Source organism: Mauremys reevesii, linkage group 8 (genome assembly GCF_016161935.1).
Source record: "Mauremys reevesii isolate NIE-2019 linkage group 8, ASM1616193v1, whole genome shotgun sequence".
Taxonomy (NCBI): Eukaryota; Metazoa; Chordata; order Testudines; family Geoemydidae; genus Mauremys; species Mauremys reevesii.
The window spans coordinates 49,528,731-49,546,774 of NC_052630.1; the positions used below are offsets into that span (position 1 = coordinate 49,528,731).

At 47.2% G+C, this 18,044-nt stretch overlaps 1 protein-coding gene across 1 annotated transcript in view; it reads right to left on the bottom strand.

Annotated features, from left to right (window-relative positions):
- The window catches only part of TNR (tenascin R), a 314,626-nt gene that overhangs the window by 55,787 nt on the left and 240,795 nt on the right, over nucleotides 1-18,044 (bottom strand). Inside the window, exons 4-5 of the mRNA XM_039483709.1 lie at nucleotides 11,045-11,612; nucleotides 3,782-4,258 (exon numbers count right to left, since the gene is read on the bottom strand). Coding sequence (XP_039339643.1) covers nucleotides 3,782-4,258; nucleotides 11,045-11,543 — 976 coding nt within the window. The 5' untranslated portion in view covers nucleotides 11,544-11,612. The remainder of the gene's footprint in view (nucleotides 1-3,781; nucleotides 4,259-11,044; nucleotides 11,613-18,044) is intronic.

Sequence of the window (18,044 nt, forward strand, 5' to 3'; positions counted from 1 at the left end):
AAATGGTATATTATCATGGGGCAAACTTGGGAATGACTCACACTTTGAGAACAACAGTTATTCCAAGCCAGTGTTAATAGCACAGAATATGAGGGAGAAGAATGAATGCAATTTCCAGTATATGTATTTTCAAATAAATGCTTTTTAACTATATCTTCACTAGGGAGTATTCCTAACTCAGTGCCCCGTAGTGCTGCCCAGCCTCAATCACCCACTGATTAAATTTTCAAACAAGCACATTTGTGGTTTCTCCCATGCTGCCCGTCATGCTTGTGAGGAGCTACCTGAAAACATCCACAAAGATACATCATCTTCCTTCATATCCCTCCTTAAAACTCCTTCAACCTGAGGCCCACAAAAAACTTGAAAAGAGTTAGCCTACTGGTGCTCTGAGTCCACTGCCAATCATTTTGACCAATATTGTCTTATCGTTTCCTTTTACTTCTCATCTGTCTGCAGGGCTGGTTTAGGCACCACGGGGCCCAATTTGAAGGAGCTGCCGCCGAAGTCCCGCCGCTGTCTTCAGCAGCAGTTCAATTGCTGTCGCAGAGGAAGGTCCTTCCGCCGAAATGCCGCCGAAGACAGTGGCAACCATTGACCTACCACCGCCAACAGTGCCGGGACTTCGGCAGCAGCTCAATCGGCTGCCGGTGCCTTCAGCGGCATTTCGGTGGAGGGACAGCAGCGTGGCAGCGATTGAGCTGCCGCTGAAGACAGTGGTGGGACTTCGGCGGCAGCTCCTTCGGGACATTGCGGGGCCCTCTTAGAGGCACGGGCCCGATTCCGGGGAATCGGCTGAATCACCCTAAAGCTGGCCCCATCTGTCTGTATCCATCTGTTATCTCTTATTTTATACTTATTGGGAATTCTTTAGGGCAGGCACTGTTGTCTTGTTCTGTGTTTGTAAAGCACTGAGCTATTGCGATACATGGAATTAAAGTTGAGGCAATCAGCTGAGGGTATCGTCTTGCTTCTGCTAAGTCTTAAAACCCACCTTGGTGGGGTGAGGACTGATGTCTGAGTGCCACATCAGGGTGTGTAACGCTAGCGAAGGGAGGAGCAGTCAAACCGTGATGGCCCTGGACTCTGAAATTCAGATCTGGATGTGACTATTCTCCCAAGTTTGTGGGTGTCTGGACTCCAGGCTTTGTTTCGACCTATTGCAGAGGTGCAGCCAGCCATAGATCCTGCTCCAAAGCTGAATGTCCTCAAAGTTTGGAGGTACTCACATACAGGAATTTGCTTTGGGGTCATCTCTCATTATTATCATTAGTAGTGTTGCAGTAGCACCTGGAGCCCTTGTCTTGGAGCAGGACCCACTGTGATAGGCCCTGTACAAACACAGACACAGACAGTCCCTACCAGGATGAAGGAATTCCTGACCTTGTGCTGGGTTTGCCTTCGAGACAGCTCATTTGCTTGTAATTCAACCACTTTTAATGTCACTCACTCACAGGTGATGGAGAACCAAGAAATGTTGCTTTTCATAGAATCACAGAAATGAAGGGCTGGAAGGGAACTGAGGTGGTTACCAAATCCAGCCCCCGTTGCTGAGGTAGGACTGAGTCTACCTTGCCCTTCTCCAGTCCTCTGGGATCTCACCCGTCCTCCAGGAGTTCTCAGAGATAATTGCTAATGATTCAGAGATTGCTTTAGCTAGTTCCTTATGCACTCTAGGATAAATTTTATCTGGCTCTGCCAATTTGAACACATCTAACGTTAAATATTCTCTAACCTGTTCTTTCCCTATTTTGGCTTGCAGTCCTTCCTTCTTGCTGCTAATATTAGTTGTGTTGGGTATCTAGCAAAACAGGCATTAAGTACCTGAGCTTTTTTGATATCATCAGTTATTAGCTCTCCTTCCCCACTAATTATTTTTTGCTTTTAATTGCCTTCAATGAAATAAAAAAATAAAGAGGCCATATGTGACTGAGAAGGAAACATGCCTTCTTTGGGGCTGCATAAAACTTCTAAAAATAGTCCTAAACTGCATCCAAAACACCCCTTGTTAGGATTTCCACTGAAGGCAGCAGAAGAGGGGCTCTGGGAGGTGAACCAGTATTCAAATAATGGCTTTCTCACCCCTCTTTCACCTCCCCCAGTCCCACCCAACCCAATCGCATTATGCAGCATTTTTCTTGTTGATTTGAAAAGCAGCACTGCGGCTGTTAAGGGGCTAAGTGAAAGGGGGATTTGGGCAGATAGTGGCAGGTGTAGGGAATGCAGGTCCAGAAAGCAGGCAGTGCAGAAGCAAGAACAAGGTGGAGGGGAGTGGTGAGTGGGGCAGAAGCTGGGCAGAAAGAAGAGCAACAAAGAGGGTCGTGGGATGGACAGAGGGAATCTGGAGAAGTGGTTGGTTGCTGGCCAGCACCTGTGTAGTAGCTGCAGCTGTGGTGCCTGTACTAAAAAGGAGCAGTGTTGCGTGTTGGCCATGCACAGCTCAGAGTCCTGGGGAGGAGTGAAAAGGTTGAGCCTCTGGGGAGAGGGGCTGCAGAGCCAGCTGAGGAGACTGGGCTCTGTGAGTGGCGAGGTTCACCTACGTAGAAATGCTGCAGCCCTTTCCTCGCCGCTCTGTGACTGATGCACTGTTTTAGCTGGGACGAAAGGGTTAAATTGTGTGTATCTTGGCAGAGGGGTGCCCAAAGCAGCAGGCCTAGTGGGCACTCACTGGGGTGAGCATGTCCTTGTTGTCTGGGACTAGGCAGCCCTGGTGCCTAACTGTATGATCTGGGGAGATGGCAACCGCAAAAGAGAGATCGGCAGTGAGGTGAATGCATATAAACCTGCGAGTGTCACGTGCCCCCAGCCAATGCCCACATGCTGCCTTCCAGATGGGAGATGGGAAACTTATGAATGACAAATGTGTCATCTCTTTGGTTGGGATGGAGACCGCTTCCCTTCCCACCCACTCCCCTCATCTCCTGCAGCGCCAGGCCTGTTATCTGGGCGCTTGGAGTGAAATGCCGAACGTAGCTTTTATCCTTGTTTTCAAGTAGCCCTAGTCAGGAGAGACAAGTGGAGAAGCACTTTAGATGATGACCCAGATGTCCCTGCACAAGAGGCCGAGGGCAGGTGGTTTCCAGACAGATGGTAATAGCCCCAAGAAGGAGCAGCACTTGCCCTTGGCCTTATTGGGTGGACTACAGTTGCCATAGAAACAGCCATTGGTTACACATTGATCTTCCCCTGTGATACTGGCAGAGGGTCCCCATGTGAACTATTGTAACAGCTGTCATGGTCCTTCCACTGGTGTCAGCAGGGGTCCTGAGCAGGCAGTACAGAATGCTGCGGCCCAGGTCCCCTGCACAGTGTGGAGACCCTGGCTGAGTTAGGGAATTGTGACAAGAGCATGATGGTATTTTTTGTTTCCCTCCTCAAACTAATTGCTCTGCAGAAATCACCTCCGGAATGTCCGGCAGTGTTGTCTGCGTGCAATGGCCCCACGCCTGGGCACATGTGGGCCTGAGTCTCAGTTACTGTGTTCCTGTTCTCAGGGCAAGGACTGAGGGAGGTGGGCAAGGGGAGTTTAAATCTCTGCCCATATGCTAGGCTTGGGCAGGGCCCTGATGTAAGTTAGAGCAACCTCAGGGCTGCTCTAACTTGTGCTTTGCATCCCATGGCTCCCTATGGGGCCCTGGGAGCAGAGAACAGCAGTAGTGTGGTGCCTTCCTGCCAAGTCAACCCATCTTGACATGCCCCTGATCCACCCACTTCACAAGCAGGCTGAGAGCAGGGCCTACCCTGGCACCAGCTCTGTGCCCGGTAGGGAGGCCACTCCTACCTGCTGAGCAGTCCTGTCCCTTGTAACCTTCCTCACAAGCGCACATCCCCTCCTGGCAGAACCCACGTCCACTGCAGGCATTCAGGCACCTCAGCTGACCGCAGTCTTCCCCCACGTAGCCCTCCTGACAGACGCAGGTGCCATTGGCGCATCTCCCTTTTCCTGAGCAGTCATCGGGACACCTCAGCTCGCTGCAGTCTTCCCCTGCATAACCTTCTTCGCAGACGCACTCCCCGTCCATGCAGAGACCTCGGGAGCTACAGTCCGTCGGGCAACGGAGCTCTGAGCAATCGTCCCCACTGTAGTCGTTGTCACAGATGCACTGGCCTTCTACGCAGATGCCCCTGCTGGAACAGCCCATGGGGCAGTGGGGCTCTGAGCAGTTTTTTCCAGCCCACCCTTCATTGCAGATGCAGCCACAGGCTTCCAGGCTAAAGTTACCGTGTCCGCTGCAGTGGGGGATGTAATCTAGCTGCCCTGGAATGATCAAAATCAACAAGTCAGCTATCAACAGGGGCTGTGTGGTGGGGACAGAAGAATCCCCACAACTGCTGCAGCCACAGTATGATATCCTTCCAATAGTGCTGTAGTTTCATATGGCAGTTGCCGGGGGACATTAATGCTTATAGGAGTAGGAGCCTGATTACACTGTGCATTATTCTCCTGCATAACTCTGCCACTTGCAGAGGCAACGCATGGGGGAAGGTACGCAGGGTCACAAGCCCCCCCCATTTCTGACAGGATTTAGATGCCCTGCCATGAACCCCATGGCTTACCGCCAGAACCTTTAAGTTGTGCTCCCCACCCACTATAAACAGTTATGTGTTGTCTCTATCTGCCAGGACACTTTGGCCTTGACCTGCAGTGCTCCTCCGCTATTCCAGTCGTGGGCTAGTGCCAGTCATGCTGAATTGCCCCCAAGCTGTGAAATGGTTTTTCTGACATGCTTAAAAGGTCCATTTGGAGCCAGGACAAGATGCACTTAACACAATTTTCACTTAGGATTATTATATATTATTTGGAAAATTCAAATGTCCAGTTTGCATTCAAAGGGTTTTGATTTGGCACATGCTATGCAGGCCTGGACAAGAGTTGCTAACTGTGGATGACATTGTGAGCTATAGAAAAGCTATTTCTAGCAGTTTTTATGGCCTCTCTGAACCATGTGCAGCTACTAGACCTGAAGGGCTGCAAAACGTTGGATTTTAAAGCCCCAGTCTGCCCTGGTGCACAGGTCCATCACTAAACTTGGTGCAAGATGGGGCCCTGGGTTTGTGACATTTTTATGTACGGGAAACCTGTGACTGGCTGAGAACTGAATCTTTAGTCCATCCTGGGCCTTGGATAGAGGGGAAGAGAGGAAGGATATTTCTGTCAGGCTGATTTAAAACAAAAGGGTATTTGTTTGAAATTGCTCAGGGGGTTGGAGAACATTAGAAGTAGCCTCCAGGGGAGATGGAATAATGAGCAGAGGGCAGGTGGGGTGATCAAAGGTGAGTGCTAAGTGCAACTGTTACATCTCCTACTGGCCATTGGAATTGGGAAAACCTGACCGTAGAAACATTTTATTGGGCTTCAAAATCCGAATAATTTGTGTTCAAATGTTTTGCACGCTCGCGCGCTCTCTCTCTCTAATATGCTTATTAGAAGATTCTGCTTTCTTCCGTCTCACTTCACCCTTCTTAAATTACATGGTTGTTCCCTGAATTCAACATCCTCAAACTGGAAGGGTCCTGTGGATGACATAGTATGTGTTCATGTCATTAACTGTATCATAATGCATTTGCACCAGGGGCCTGAATTTAGGTTGCATGGGCAATCTTAATTCTGGCATTGTCTAATTTTTGCACGCTTGGCTTTGCAATTGTAAAGACCTTCTGATGGTTTTTTTAGATGTAATTTCTTAATTTGTTAATAATAAAACCAAACTGAAAAAAACCTCCAGAAATTCTATAATATGGAACCATCTCCACCTCCAGTGTGGATCATCAGCAGAGTTCAGACCTTTAAATCCACAGCATAGACCTCTACCACTTGAGCTAATGGAGTGCCGATGACGGTAGTAGGCTATTATCTTCTGTGTGAGCCGGCCACCAGACGGGGATAAGACTCTTTGCAAGGGTCTCGATGGCTGTTTGCTGTCAGCCGAAGCATGTAGACTCAGGACACCTGGGTTCAATTCAGATTCTGGAGGGGTTGCCCTAGATTACAGACCATTCTGACCCTCTGTTCCTACCCAACCCCTTGGCTCCTGTCCCCAGCCCCTCAACTCCCGATTCCCCCAAATACCTGCCCCTATATAACTCCAGTTCCTCCCTCTACCCCTCTACTCTTGTCCAACACCCCCACACCATCAGTTCCTGTCCCCTCTGCTCCTTTTCATCTCCCATCCCCTTGCTCCTGCCCCCTCCCCACTGCACCTAAATACCCCTAATCCTCTTCCCCTTCCTCTGCTCCTGTCTGTCCTGCCTCTCCTCTCCTTCCCACTCTCTGGCTCCTGCAATACCCTCTATCCTGCTGCCTGTCCTCCCCATTGGGCTTCTGAGTGATGGTGGGGGGTAATACAGTATGTGCCTATATAAGACAAAGCCCCGAATATTGGGACTATCCCTATAAAATCAGAACATCTGGTCACCCAAGTGCCAGCAATGGGGAGCCAGGAGAGCACAGGAGAGACAGTCTCCCTGCTCTCAGTTCCTGTGCCTGGCACCACAGATGTGCCCCTGGCTGGAGGAACAATTGCAGGAAAAGTCCTGTGCAGCCCCTGCAGGCCCGGGACAGAGCATGCTCAGCTGTTCTGTGGGGATGGCACATATGCAGTCTGGTTGGCATGTAGGAGCTGTGCAGGGATGGAGCATGCTCAGTGCAGACAGAATTTTTGGAGAGTTTAGCTGCCAAACAAGTCTCTAGTTAGTATGTGCAAAATGAGATTTTTTTGGAGGCTTATTGTTTGGCTAAATCTGGGACAGCAAAAGACACATCCCTGACACCAGGGCAGTCCTGTTACCTAATTTCAATCCCTTGCTCTGGTACATGGAGGCACTAGAGCTTCTCAGTGAGATGGTGGTAAGAATTATTTTAACATGGGCAAAACAATGTATTTTCCCCTAAACTCATTCTTGGAAATGGTTGAACCATTTGACTGAAACTTTTCCAAACTAGTCAGCTTGATACAGACACCCGATGTGGACAATGTCAACCTGAATGGTTGAAGTTTGGCAAAATTATAAGCAAGTGAAAGCAGAGGCTTATAATGGAAAATGTTAGGCAATCTTAACTATAGGTGGTGCTGTCACCGCCTATCATATATGTTGCTGACCAACAAACATAAAAGTGGTTGGTTATAAAGTGTGATAGGACCATTTAGGCCATGCACACATTGGCGTGGTGTTCAGACTCTTGTTAAGTTGTCAGTAGATGAGAGAGGATGCTTGAACAGTTGCTGGAAAGTCGAGGATCATTTATGGAAATGTCTGACACTGGGTATGTGGGTGGGATGACCGATTCTTGTCTGATTTACACTGGTGTTAATTCAGAGTAACTCCACTGAATTTAAAGAAGTTACTCCAGATCACCCTGGTGTAGCTGAGATTGGACTGGAGATTCCATAGAATGATCAATATTTTATAAGTTCATTTGCATACATTATAAATAACCCAAATAGACCTACAACTATTTTTACAACTAACTCCTTTCATGTTTTATCTCTTGAATTTGATTACTTGATTTTAACAGTGATTATTCAGCACATCCGTTTAATGTTGGAATAGTTTACATTTTATTTTTATCTAATACAGTTATTAATATGTATGTATGGATATAAGGGTTTGGTGCCAGACTTTCAGCTGGTGTAAACTGGTATCGCTTGCTTTGGACTGGTGCAGATTTACACCAGCTGCCGATCTGACCCATACACATTTCTGTGTGTGTTGCTGTGTTCTCTCTGTATGATGATGTGTGCATATAATCCCCCCTCACACACACAGATCATGAGCCTGAGTCTCCTATTATCTATTGATATAACTTTGTTGGCTTCAGTGTCGTTACTCCTGATTTACATTGCTGTGTGACTAAGAGCAGGGTTAGGCCCAGTGTAATTATGTATTATGCCAATTACAAAATAATAAGTTAAAAAAGGAGACGACACAGGGAAGCAAAGTGTGGGTTTTTTTGATTGTAGCCAATTCCTGTCTTTCCCCTACACTGGACAGTGGTTCTCAGCACCTGGGATAGGGCTTTGGATACCTTGCATACCTTGACATTTTCTCCCCTTGAGGAGTTCTAATAGGCCCCATTAGAGTGTTCATTTCCTATGCTTCATCATTCAGAGACCCGGATGCATGCTGTTAAGGAGTCAAGCAGAAACTCTTTGTGAAAACATTCCATTTTTTATGAAGCTCCCTCCGATGTAAAAAATGCTCTTGGCTCTGGTTCCTCACTCAGCTGAAATTCATTGTATCAACACCCTCCTTCATAACCCATCTCATTACAGCAACCCGCTATTTCCTTGGTTTTGAAGAACTGCCTTGTAGAGATGATGAACTGAACTGTGTCTTTTGAAACAGTAACCCTAATGGAAGGGTTATAGAAAGCTTCACAAAGCTTGCACATTATTATTCAGATGGAATACTCTGTTGATAGTTTTGTGCCTTCATTATAAAAGGGTTTGTTTGTCTTTCATGGCAGCTAAAGTTATCCCCTGATTTTTTTTTAACTGTGTGATTTTCATATCCACTCAGTCCTTCTAAGGAGAGGGTAGAGAACTCATTTATTGCTGACTCCTGCAGTGCTGTATTGCATGAAGGGACTATTTAGGAAATCATTAGATTTTTCTCTTCTACTGATTCCATGAAAAGTTACAGAACTGGCCTAACAATTGCTAAGGAGCAGGAGGTATACAAGATGGACTTGCTGCCTCGTCATCTTGCTAGTATCATGCAGTTGTTTTTTAACCTGGTTTTAGCTGTGGTTGTGAATACATTACCGGTGAAAGGATTTGAGCTGCAATGATACCATAAAATGGTTGTTTTTGGCGGGAATCTCTGTGGATTAATCTCACTGTTCAGTTCCTGTTTACCTGTAGCTCTTCAGAATGCTTGCACCTCGCTGGTGGTACATGGGGAAAAGGCCCCGGTGGTTCAATGTAGAGAGTTAAGGCTAGATTGTGACTTGGATTGCATGCCCATATCAGGGATTAAGCATCCCACTTCCCCCCCTTCCCAACCTTGGGTCTGGGATGCATTGTTCTAGGAAGGGTGCAAGCTGGCATGGGTAGGCACGGAGGGATGAGGAAGGAGCAGGGCCTTGACCCTACCTTCCCACTGGCTGAGCAGAGCCGCAGAGCCAGGGCAGGGGGTGTTGCACTTCACTGCCGGTATAGGCTAGTAGCAAAAAGCCCCTCCCTCACCCTGAACAAGGAGGAAGCAGGGAAGGAATTATGATGTGGGGTGTGTCTCAGGGTCACAATGCCTTCTGGGGCTACTCCAGGGCTGCTGAAACTTAGACATAACTCCAGTGCCTAAAAGTCAAATCTAGGCCTTAAATTTTCCTCTTATGCCAGGAGAAGCAAATTTCTCTAGCCCAGGCACAGTTTATTGAAGGAGCGTGGGGAAGCCTGGGATGGAGGGACTGGACTCCCATCTCTCCCCAGAAGAGGAAAGTCTTTCTAGGCCAGTATGGAGAGGTACATTGGTAGAAGGTTGTAGGTGTTGGTCAAGGTACAGGGCCATTGGTTGAGCAGTGGGGGGAAGACCAAGATGCAAAGAGCAATGAAGTTCAGCTCTCTTCTAACCTGAGCAGACAGTGATTCCTTTAGGTCACTGCTGAATATATTGAAGAGCTTGGGGAAAGCTCAACACTAAGTCACCACAGAGAGAGGGCCAGATTCAGTGGTGATGTACATGGGGCTGGGTAAGTCACATGTAGGATCTAAGCTGATCAGCAAATGGGCTCAAGTGACAAAGTAGTGTCTGGTAACTTGCACCAATCTGGCAATCAACCTGAGTGTCAAAATAGGTGTGAGTGTAACCTACACCAGTTCAATTTCTTGTGAGAACCAAAATCAGCCCTTGGTTAGTGGGCCCAGTTCCATTCTGTTACATGAGGGTAAATCAGCAGACATTTCACTGAAGCCAATAGCAGTTGCATTCTCTCACACTCTAGGACAGTGGTGGGCAACCTGCAGCCCGCAGGCCACATGCAGCCCATCAGGGTAATCTGCTGGCGGGCTGCCAGGCACTTTGTTTACATTTGCATGGCTGCCTGCAGCTCCCAGTGGTCAGCATGTCCCTGCGGCCTGCCACTTCCCGCAGCTCCCATTGGCTGGGAACAGTGAACCACAGCCACTGGGAGCTGCGGGCAGCCGTGCAAATGTAAACAAATTGTCTGGCAAACCGCCAGCAGATTACCGTGATGAGCCGTGTGCAGCTCCTGGGCTTCAGGTTGACCACCACTGTCCTAGGGTTATCTGCTCTTCCTCCAACTGCTGCCTCTGCCAGGCAGGTTACACTCACTTTGCATTATCTGCTGAGTTCAGAATTGATGCCCTTTGCCATTTGCACCTGACTTCTGACCAACTTATACCCAACGTGTAACTTACATCCAGCACCATTTATATCTGAATTTGACCCCGAGACTTCCATGGGAATTGTACCCACTTTACCAAGCTGCACTTGGGCCAGCAACTGAATTTCACTGTCAGATATTTCCCCCATGTATAAACATTGACAAATCCATGTCACAGGTTGGGATGCTCAAGAATCAATGAACGTGGAGACTGAATCTCTGTTTTATGGGTGAAGAACTGTCACCACACACACTTAGGAGTTTTACAAGGGGGAGGAGCTTTAAATTCCATTGAGGGCTCCACAGGAACCATGGCAGCTGAGGAGATACCCTCAATCAGCATATATCCTGCATGCCCTGACCCTGCCTCTCCCGAGTCGGTCCCACCCTCTTTCTGGGCTATGCAGGCTGGCTTTGGGATTCTCAGCAGTGTGGAGACTTGTGCTTTTGTACCCAACTCCCGATGGACTTTCTACCTCCCAGAACCTGTAGCCTGGGTTCTAGCTAGTGAATCTGGCCATCTTTGTTTATGTTGATAAGTAATATTGACAGTGCTGAGTATATGCACCGTCGTGGGACCATTAGCAAATGCAAAATTTCCTCCATTAATACTCTGAGTAATGTCACCCACTCTAACTCACGCGCCTTCCTCTCTTGAGACCTTAGTCCCCAGCAAGATCTAACAGCATCAGTTACTACCTGTAGCTGCATTTTCTTGGCAGCAATTGGAGTTGCATTGGTCCCGTAGCATGGACACCTCCCTCTCCAGCATCTCAATTCTGCTCTGAAGCTCCTGCATGACCTGGGCAGAGGTGAAGCACTTGCAAGCCTGCTTGGGGAGGTTTATCCTGTGGGTGAAGGTGACCTGGCTCTCGCTGTCTGAGGTCTGCTCCGTATATTCCGTCATCCTGTCGTCTTCTGAACTCACCTCCTGGTCAGATGACACCTCGAGTGCTGATGAGCAGAAGCTGTCCAGGGGGATGTTAATGTTGTATACATGGTTGAAGACCATGGATTGCTCCTTGATAGGTGGGCTGTAGTTGGCAAAGTTGCCTTCCTCATCCACTACTCGCCTCCTCATCCGCTCTGTTGTCACCTCTAGCCGGCACTCAAAGGGCTTGAGGACTGATCCCAGCAGGAGCAAGTTGAGACCGATAAGCATGTTCCTCAGGACTAAGTTTTCACTGTCAGCCCCCATTTTCTTGAGCAGGAAAAGCAACTTCTAAGCCAGCCTTGGCCAACAGAACTGTCTGAGAACCTGGAGACCCTGAATGAGAAGAACATGAATGATATTAGCCTTTAAATGGGACTGCTGTGCTTAGATCACACGAGGAGTCTTTTGGAGTGTGGTGTAAGGGGCTAGATTCTGCATAGATGTAACCCAGTGACATCCCATTGGCCTCAGCCTGATTGCATCTCACCCAGTGCTGGCAAGGAAATAGCTGTGTTTTTAAGGAAAGGTTAAATGTAAGTCATAAGCCGGCGAGATGGTACAGTCTGATAATTCGCTAGCCTTTTGTAGCTGGAGGCCTTAAGTCACAACTGAAGGACCAAATTCTGGCTGCTTGGGGTGTAAACCAGAGGAGAATTTGTCCTGTCATGCATTTGGCCAGCTCAACAGAGTCCAGTCCTCACATTTGTCTGTCTCATCACCAAGGGCCTGATCTAATGCCCACTGAGGGCAATGGGGGTCTTTCAGTGAGAACTGGCTCTGGCCCAACAGCTGGATCTTGCAAGGTGCTTAGCACTTGTGAGGTGGCACTCAGGACCTTGAAGGGCTGGGCCAACATCTGGTGCAGTTTGCCAATACTGGAAGTCTTTGCTCATGCGAAAGTCCATAGACCAGAATAGAAGGGAGATGGCCGTTCCTGGCTGGGTCGTATTGGGAGGCCCGTTGGTAATCAGCTGGCAGAGTGATGCTGTCTGGTTTATGCTCGGTCTCATTTAGCCAGGTGATCAGTACCTCACTTTTGTGAGCTGTCAGACATCCCCAAGGTGGAATCTGGGCCCACTGAAGTCAGTGCCATTAAGTTCGATGGGGACAGGATTTCACTCCAAGTCTTTACACAGGGAGACGAAAATTTTGCATCTATCTTGGTTGATTTTGTTTTGTACTGACATTGTTCCTTTGGTAGAAGCACATCATCTACTTGCTAATATATTTGGGGCATAAATTCTTAGATTGGGGCCTATTCCGGGTGCACTAACAAATACAATACGAGAGGGGAAAAAGGCTTAAAAGCATGTTCTCATATCAGTGTGGTATCTCAAATGGCATTTCATGCCCCAGAAACGGAGCACTACAGTGCCAGGTTTAATTCAGTAGCTGTAGTAACACTGTTAAATTAGACTGTACAGTATTAAGTTTGTTTAGGTTTATGTTCTGGACAGACCAGTATCTCCTGTTGAAGTCATTTCATCCCCTCCCTGTGCTCTGGATTATGGGGTAAAGTGTCTTTATTTGGAACAAGACAAGTTTTCATTTTCTTATTGATTTGTGGTCTCCAGGTGGTAATCCCAAGTCTAAGGGCCACATTTATCCCTGGTGTAAAATCACTGACTTCAGTGGAGTTGCCCGGGGATGAATTTGCCTCTAGAACTCTTGCTGGGACTATTGTATGTTGACCAACAGTTAACTCCATCTGTTCTGCTTTAAAGAATTACAGCTTAACATAGCAGAGAGGATGAAGCCAGCAGACGGGCAGGACTGCGACTGTGAGCCCAAGGACTCTAATTGCTCCTAGTGCAGCAGAAAGGACGATTTGATTGCACATTGGTTACCAGCTGCCAATCTGTTTGCCTTGCATTTTGTTTTCATTGGATCATTAGTTTATGGTTTGTGTCGTATAATTGGAGTGCAGTTGTTTGGAGGAAGGAGAGTTTAGCAGTAAGAGCAGAGGCTGAGAGACAGAATTGCTGCAGTTTATCTTCAGTTCTGTCATCATCTCGTTGTGTGTGTACATGGGCGGGGGGGAAGCAATTCACTTTGACCTCCTTGTGCCTCAGTTTACCCACCTGTAAAAGAGGGATGATAATAAAAGCTAGCTGGAAGTAGTTTATCTTATTTTTGTGCCCTTCCCCCTCTTTTTCTGGGCAACTATAATCATAGTGTTTTTCATTACAGCTTGCTGGGAAACTTCCCCCCTGGCCCATGATAATTTGAGATGTTGAAAAAATTTCCTGTCTCAAATTGGGACCAAAAGCAGAAATCTTGAACAGTTTTTATGAACCAAATCCAAACCAAAATTTCAGTTCACGTCAATCACAACATTTCATTTCAGTACTTTCTAAATGCTTCATTTTGATATGGACTATTTTGATTTTTTTTTTACTATAATTAGCTTAAACTTCAAAATGAAAAGTCATTTTGAACTGGAAAGCTGGAATTTTTCATTTAGAAAATGTGGCGACAAAAGATTTTGACAATTTAAAAACTTTTTTCTCAGAAATATTTTTTAGTTGAAAAACTCTTCAAAACAGATCCTGTCCCATGACAACTTTGGGTTTTGCTCAGTCGGCATTTGCAATTGAAAAATCGTTTTATTGAAAAATTCCTGACCGGCTCTAGTTATTCATTTAACCTCCCTGGGGGCATGTAAGGCTTGAATTAATTAACACTGGTAAAATGCTCATGGTTCTTTATTAAAGGGTCCAACAGAAATGCAAAGTATTGAATTTTAGCATCGTTTCCTGTAGTAATTACTACGAATATAGACTGAAGTCAGTGGAAATATGGGTGATCAATTGAAGCTCAGCACTTTTCAGGATTGTGGCCTAATACTTTTTAATATAAAAGATGATGTTTTCAAATATTGCAAAGTGACTTAGGTGTCTTGCTCCCATTGAACGTCAATAGGACCTAGCTGCCGAAATCCTGCAGGCCCTTTTGGAAATATTCCCCAACGTCTCCCCAGTCTGCTCCTTCCTGCTTCCCCTCCACCATTAGGGCATAACAAGCACTAGGCACATAATTGAAATGCAGTAATAAATACTCTGTAAAGCAAACAATTAAAAATGTCAGTGCAACATCACATACAAGAAAAAGGAAGGAAACAAAAGAAGATAGATTTCATGGCAAGTGCACATATATATCCAAGGGCAGGAAATGGCCTATAGAGTTGGCAACCCTAATTAATTACTTATGTCAGCCAGGGTCTGAATGAGCTCTACCCTGACGTGGACTGATGAACTCGGGGGAAAGACCTCATAGGGCAAAAGACCTTGTATAGACCCACCTACTCTGCCTTGGTGACAGGCAGAGTGATCAGTGTGATCAGTTTTGTCTTGAATGCAGGGTTAATGGATTGTTGTTAGCTTATGGTACGACTAAGGGCAGCAGAACTGTACTTACCATGCCCTAATTGAGGGGGTCAGTTGCACCAGATTGGTGCTGTAACCTACTTGCTAAGCAGGAGGTAGTGATGCCAAATCCAGGTACAAGTCAGAGGGGGTGGGGGCGAGGTGTTCCTCCTTGGTGGTGTGGGCTCTGTTTAAAGCGGCATGGATACCGTCTGTCCCTCCCCTTCCTGTGTTTAAAGGTAAAGCCGATCAGACTGAATTTAGAGGCCTTGTTTCACTAGAGCTGAAATCATGGATGAGTAGCAGTAGGGGCTGAACCTTAGACCTTGTTGGGGACAGTGTAGCAGAGAAAGGGAGGATGCAGCAGGCGCAGCAGCGCACAGTGACAGTGGCAAGCAGCGGCAGGGGGAAGCAGCGGCAGCGAAGGTCCTGTTTGGCCCCCATTGAGGGGTGGGAGGTGAATGCACCCCTGAATTCTGGGACCTTGCTCACTTTGGACAACCTGCTGCGAATGGGATGTAGTGGAGGGAACGGGGAGTGGCATGTTAAAGGGACACCTGTCCACTGGACTTTCAAACCGCAAGGTGGGAAACTGAAGCAAAGGACTGCTGGCCAAGATACGGTGGGTGGGTGTTTCCTTATGGTTTACGTACTTTTCAATCATTGTTGCGGTGGTTTCCCAAATTAATGCTGAGTTCCCGCTTCCTTGGAATAAAAGTTTTCTTTTGTTTTGCAAGTGGGGAAGTATTGCCTCTGGGAAGCACCCACGGGTGGTGTTTAGTTTTCCAGAATTCTGGATGGGAACTCAAGCCAGTTCTGTTTTGTGATGGTAAAAGGAACTCCTAGGTATTGAACCTGGCCATGCTGCTGCTGACACCACCTGGCAGAAGGGTTACATTTAAATTAACCATAACTTTGTGCTTAATCTTTGAAGGGGGATTAGACATTTATATGGATCGCAAGAAAATTCAGAGGTGTTAGTTAATGCTGACAAAAAGAGTATTGGGAAGGAGATTAAACCTCATCCTGTCAGTGTTTAAACCACTCTCTATCAGGGATTAGGAGGAGACCTTCATGAAGGGCAGATCACCCCCACATCTGCCTACTGCAGAGTTTCTAGCACCTTCTTCTGGAGCATCTGCTGCTGGTCACTTTTGGAGACAGGATACTGGCAACTCCTATGCTCTTTATGCAGCATCTTCCATCTGGGGATCTCAAAGTGCTTGGCACACATCAGTGATCCATTCTCCCGTGCAGTAGATGCATCCCCATTTTAAATGGGGAAACAGAGGCATAGAGAAGTAAATGGCAAACATTGCCAGCATGAGACTAAAGCTGGGCTCCTCGACTCATATCCTCCAAGGTATTTAGGTGTCTAACTCCCATGGACATCTAAACACCTTTGAGCCTTACATTTAGGTGTCAGCTATGGATGTAGGAGCTGAACTTTAGGCACGAGGGTTGAAAATGTTGGTCTCAGTGTCTTGCCTCAAGACCAGACAGCAAGTCTGTGGCAGAGCTAGGAATAGAACCAAGTTCCCCCGACTCCTGAGCCCCTCCTTTTCCCATTCACATCAAGGAATTTGCTCACTTCTTTTAAACTACAGATTTGGATTTTGAACATCCTGAAGCTTGGGGGTGTGTTGGATCCAGGCTCTTGGTTTGCCTTGGTAAAGATGAGGGCCACTAGACACATTAGAATCTGCATCTCAGAGTTGATATCTAACACCACCCAAAGTTCCAGGGCCATTGGGTTTGGTGTCAACAAAATCCTTTGTAGTGTTTTGATGACCAAATGCATCTGAACCTCCTCAGGGCTTTCTCTTATTGTTGACGCCAACAAGTGGTTGAACTGCTTTGTTTAGCTGAATACCATGCAGAGTTCTGGTGATCACTTGGCACCGAAGCTCCAAGTGAACTTAGGTGGTGCCATCCCATGCAGACCAAGACAGACAAAGGATCCTAAATGCAGCACTTTGCATTTCTAGTCCTCTATTCCTTTCAAAGCAATCTTGTGACTGCTGAGCCGCCTCCTGAGAGCCCTGCTACAGTCCTTGAACCTTTGGGTCTGTTGGTGCTGTGAATTGTTATTGGATTACATTGGAAAGTGTTTGTAGCATGTGCCACTTTCAAGGTAGAAACTGTTTTGTTTCCACGTGGAAAATAGTAGGCCTGATCTTCCTCATGTGTCTATTGGTTTTACACCCATGTAACTACAATTGGACCTGATTCTCCATTGGCTTGGACTCATTTGCACCGCAGGGAACATTTGCCACTTGCTTTGCACTCAGGTTGTCCTGGTGTAAGTGATGAGGCAAGGTGCAGGGCAATGGGGAGGCAGGCCCATTGATATTAGGGTGACCAGATGTCCCGATTTTATAGGGACAGTCCCGATTTTTGGGTCTTTTTCTTATATAGGCTCCTATTACCCCCCACCCCTGTCCCGATTTTTCACATTTGCTGTCTGGTCACCCTAATTGACGTGCATTTGTGTTGCTCCTGACTTACAGAGCTGTGAGAGCGCAAACAGGCCTTTGTGTTCTAACAATCAAAACTTAGTAGGGTGATATAGTGTAATGGCACGTTGAAAAACAGCTGAGCTGCTGCACCAGCCCTCTTGAATTAAACTAGAATTTCGCCAGGGAGGCGGAGTTCCCACCCAAATCCAGATGAGGCTTAATCTACAATTTGGGGTGGGGATTGAAGACTGAATCCAGGTGAAGGTTCAGATCCAACCCCAGTGATACATATCACTGCACCCTAAATTGTGCTTCCCCCTCCCGCCTGCTGGTTCCAACCTGGCTACTGGGCCAGAAACCAGCAGGTGGGTGGTGGCTGAGGGGCAAACATGCATCTGGGAGGATGGAGGAGGCCTGTTAGTGGCGAGGCCGGTCTGGTAGTGGGGCGAGTGAATGTGAAGGGATGAGGGAGAGAGGGTGACAGCTGGCTTACGGGCACTCTGTCGGGGGTTGCAAGAGGTTAGGGAAGCTTGGGAGTGAGCTTGGATCTGGTTTTGCAAGGGAATGAAGAGCTGGGAGGAAATGTTGGGTTTTTTTTCTGGGGAGCTGAAGATAGGAACGCTGGTCCTCACTGTAATTCCCTCGTCTGCCCTGCTCAAAGCCTTGCAATGCCGAGGAACTGAAAACGAGCAGACTCGTGAATGCAGTGCTCCTCTCGCTTTGCCTAGCCAGTCACTCAGAGAGCTGCCCAGCTGCGCATGGTGTTGCCTACACCAGTCGTTCAGAAATCATGAGCCAGGCCTCAAAAATCATGAGATAATTAAAAAAAAAAAGGTTGGGTTCATTTAATTTGTCTTCTGCTTTCTGGGCGCACGCAGGTCACATTTCCAAGCTTTTCTTCACAACCACGACAGCTAGAAACTCAATTGTTTAATTAATGA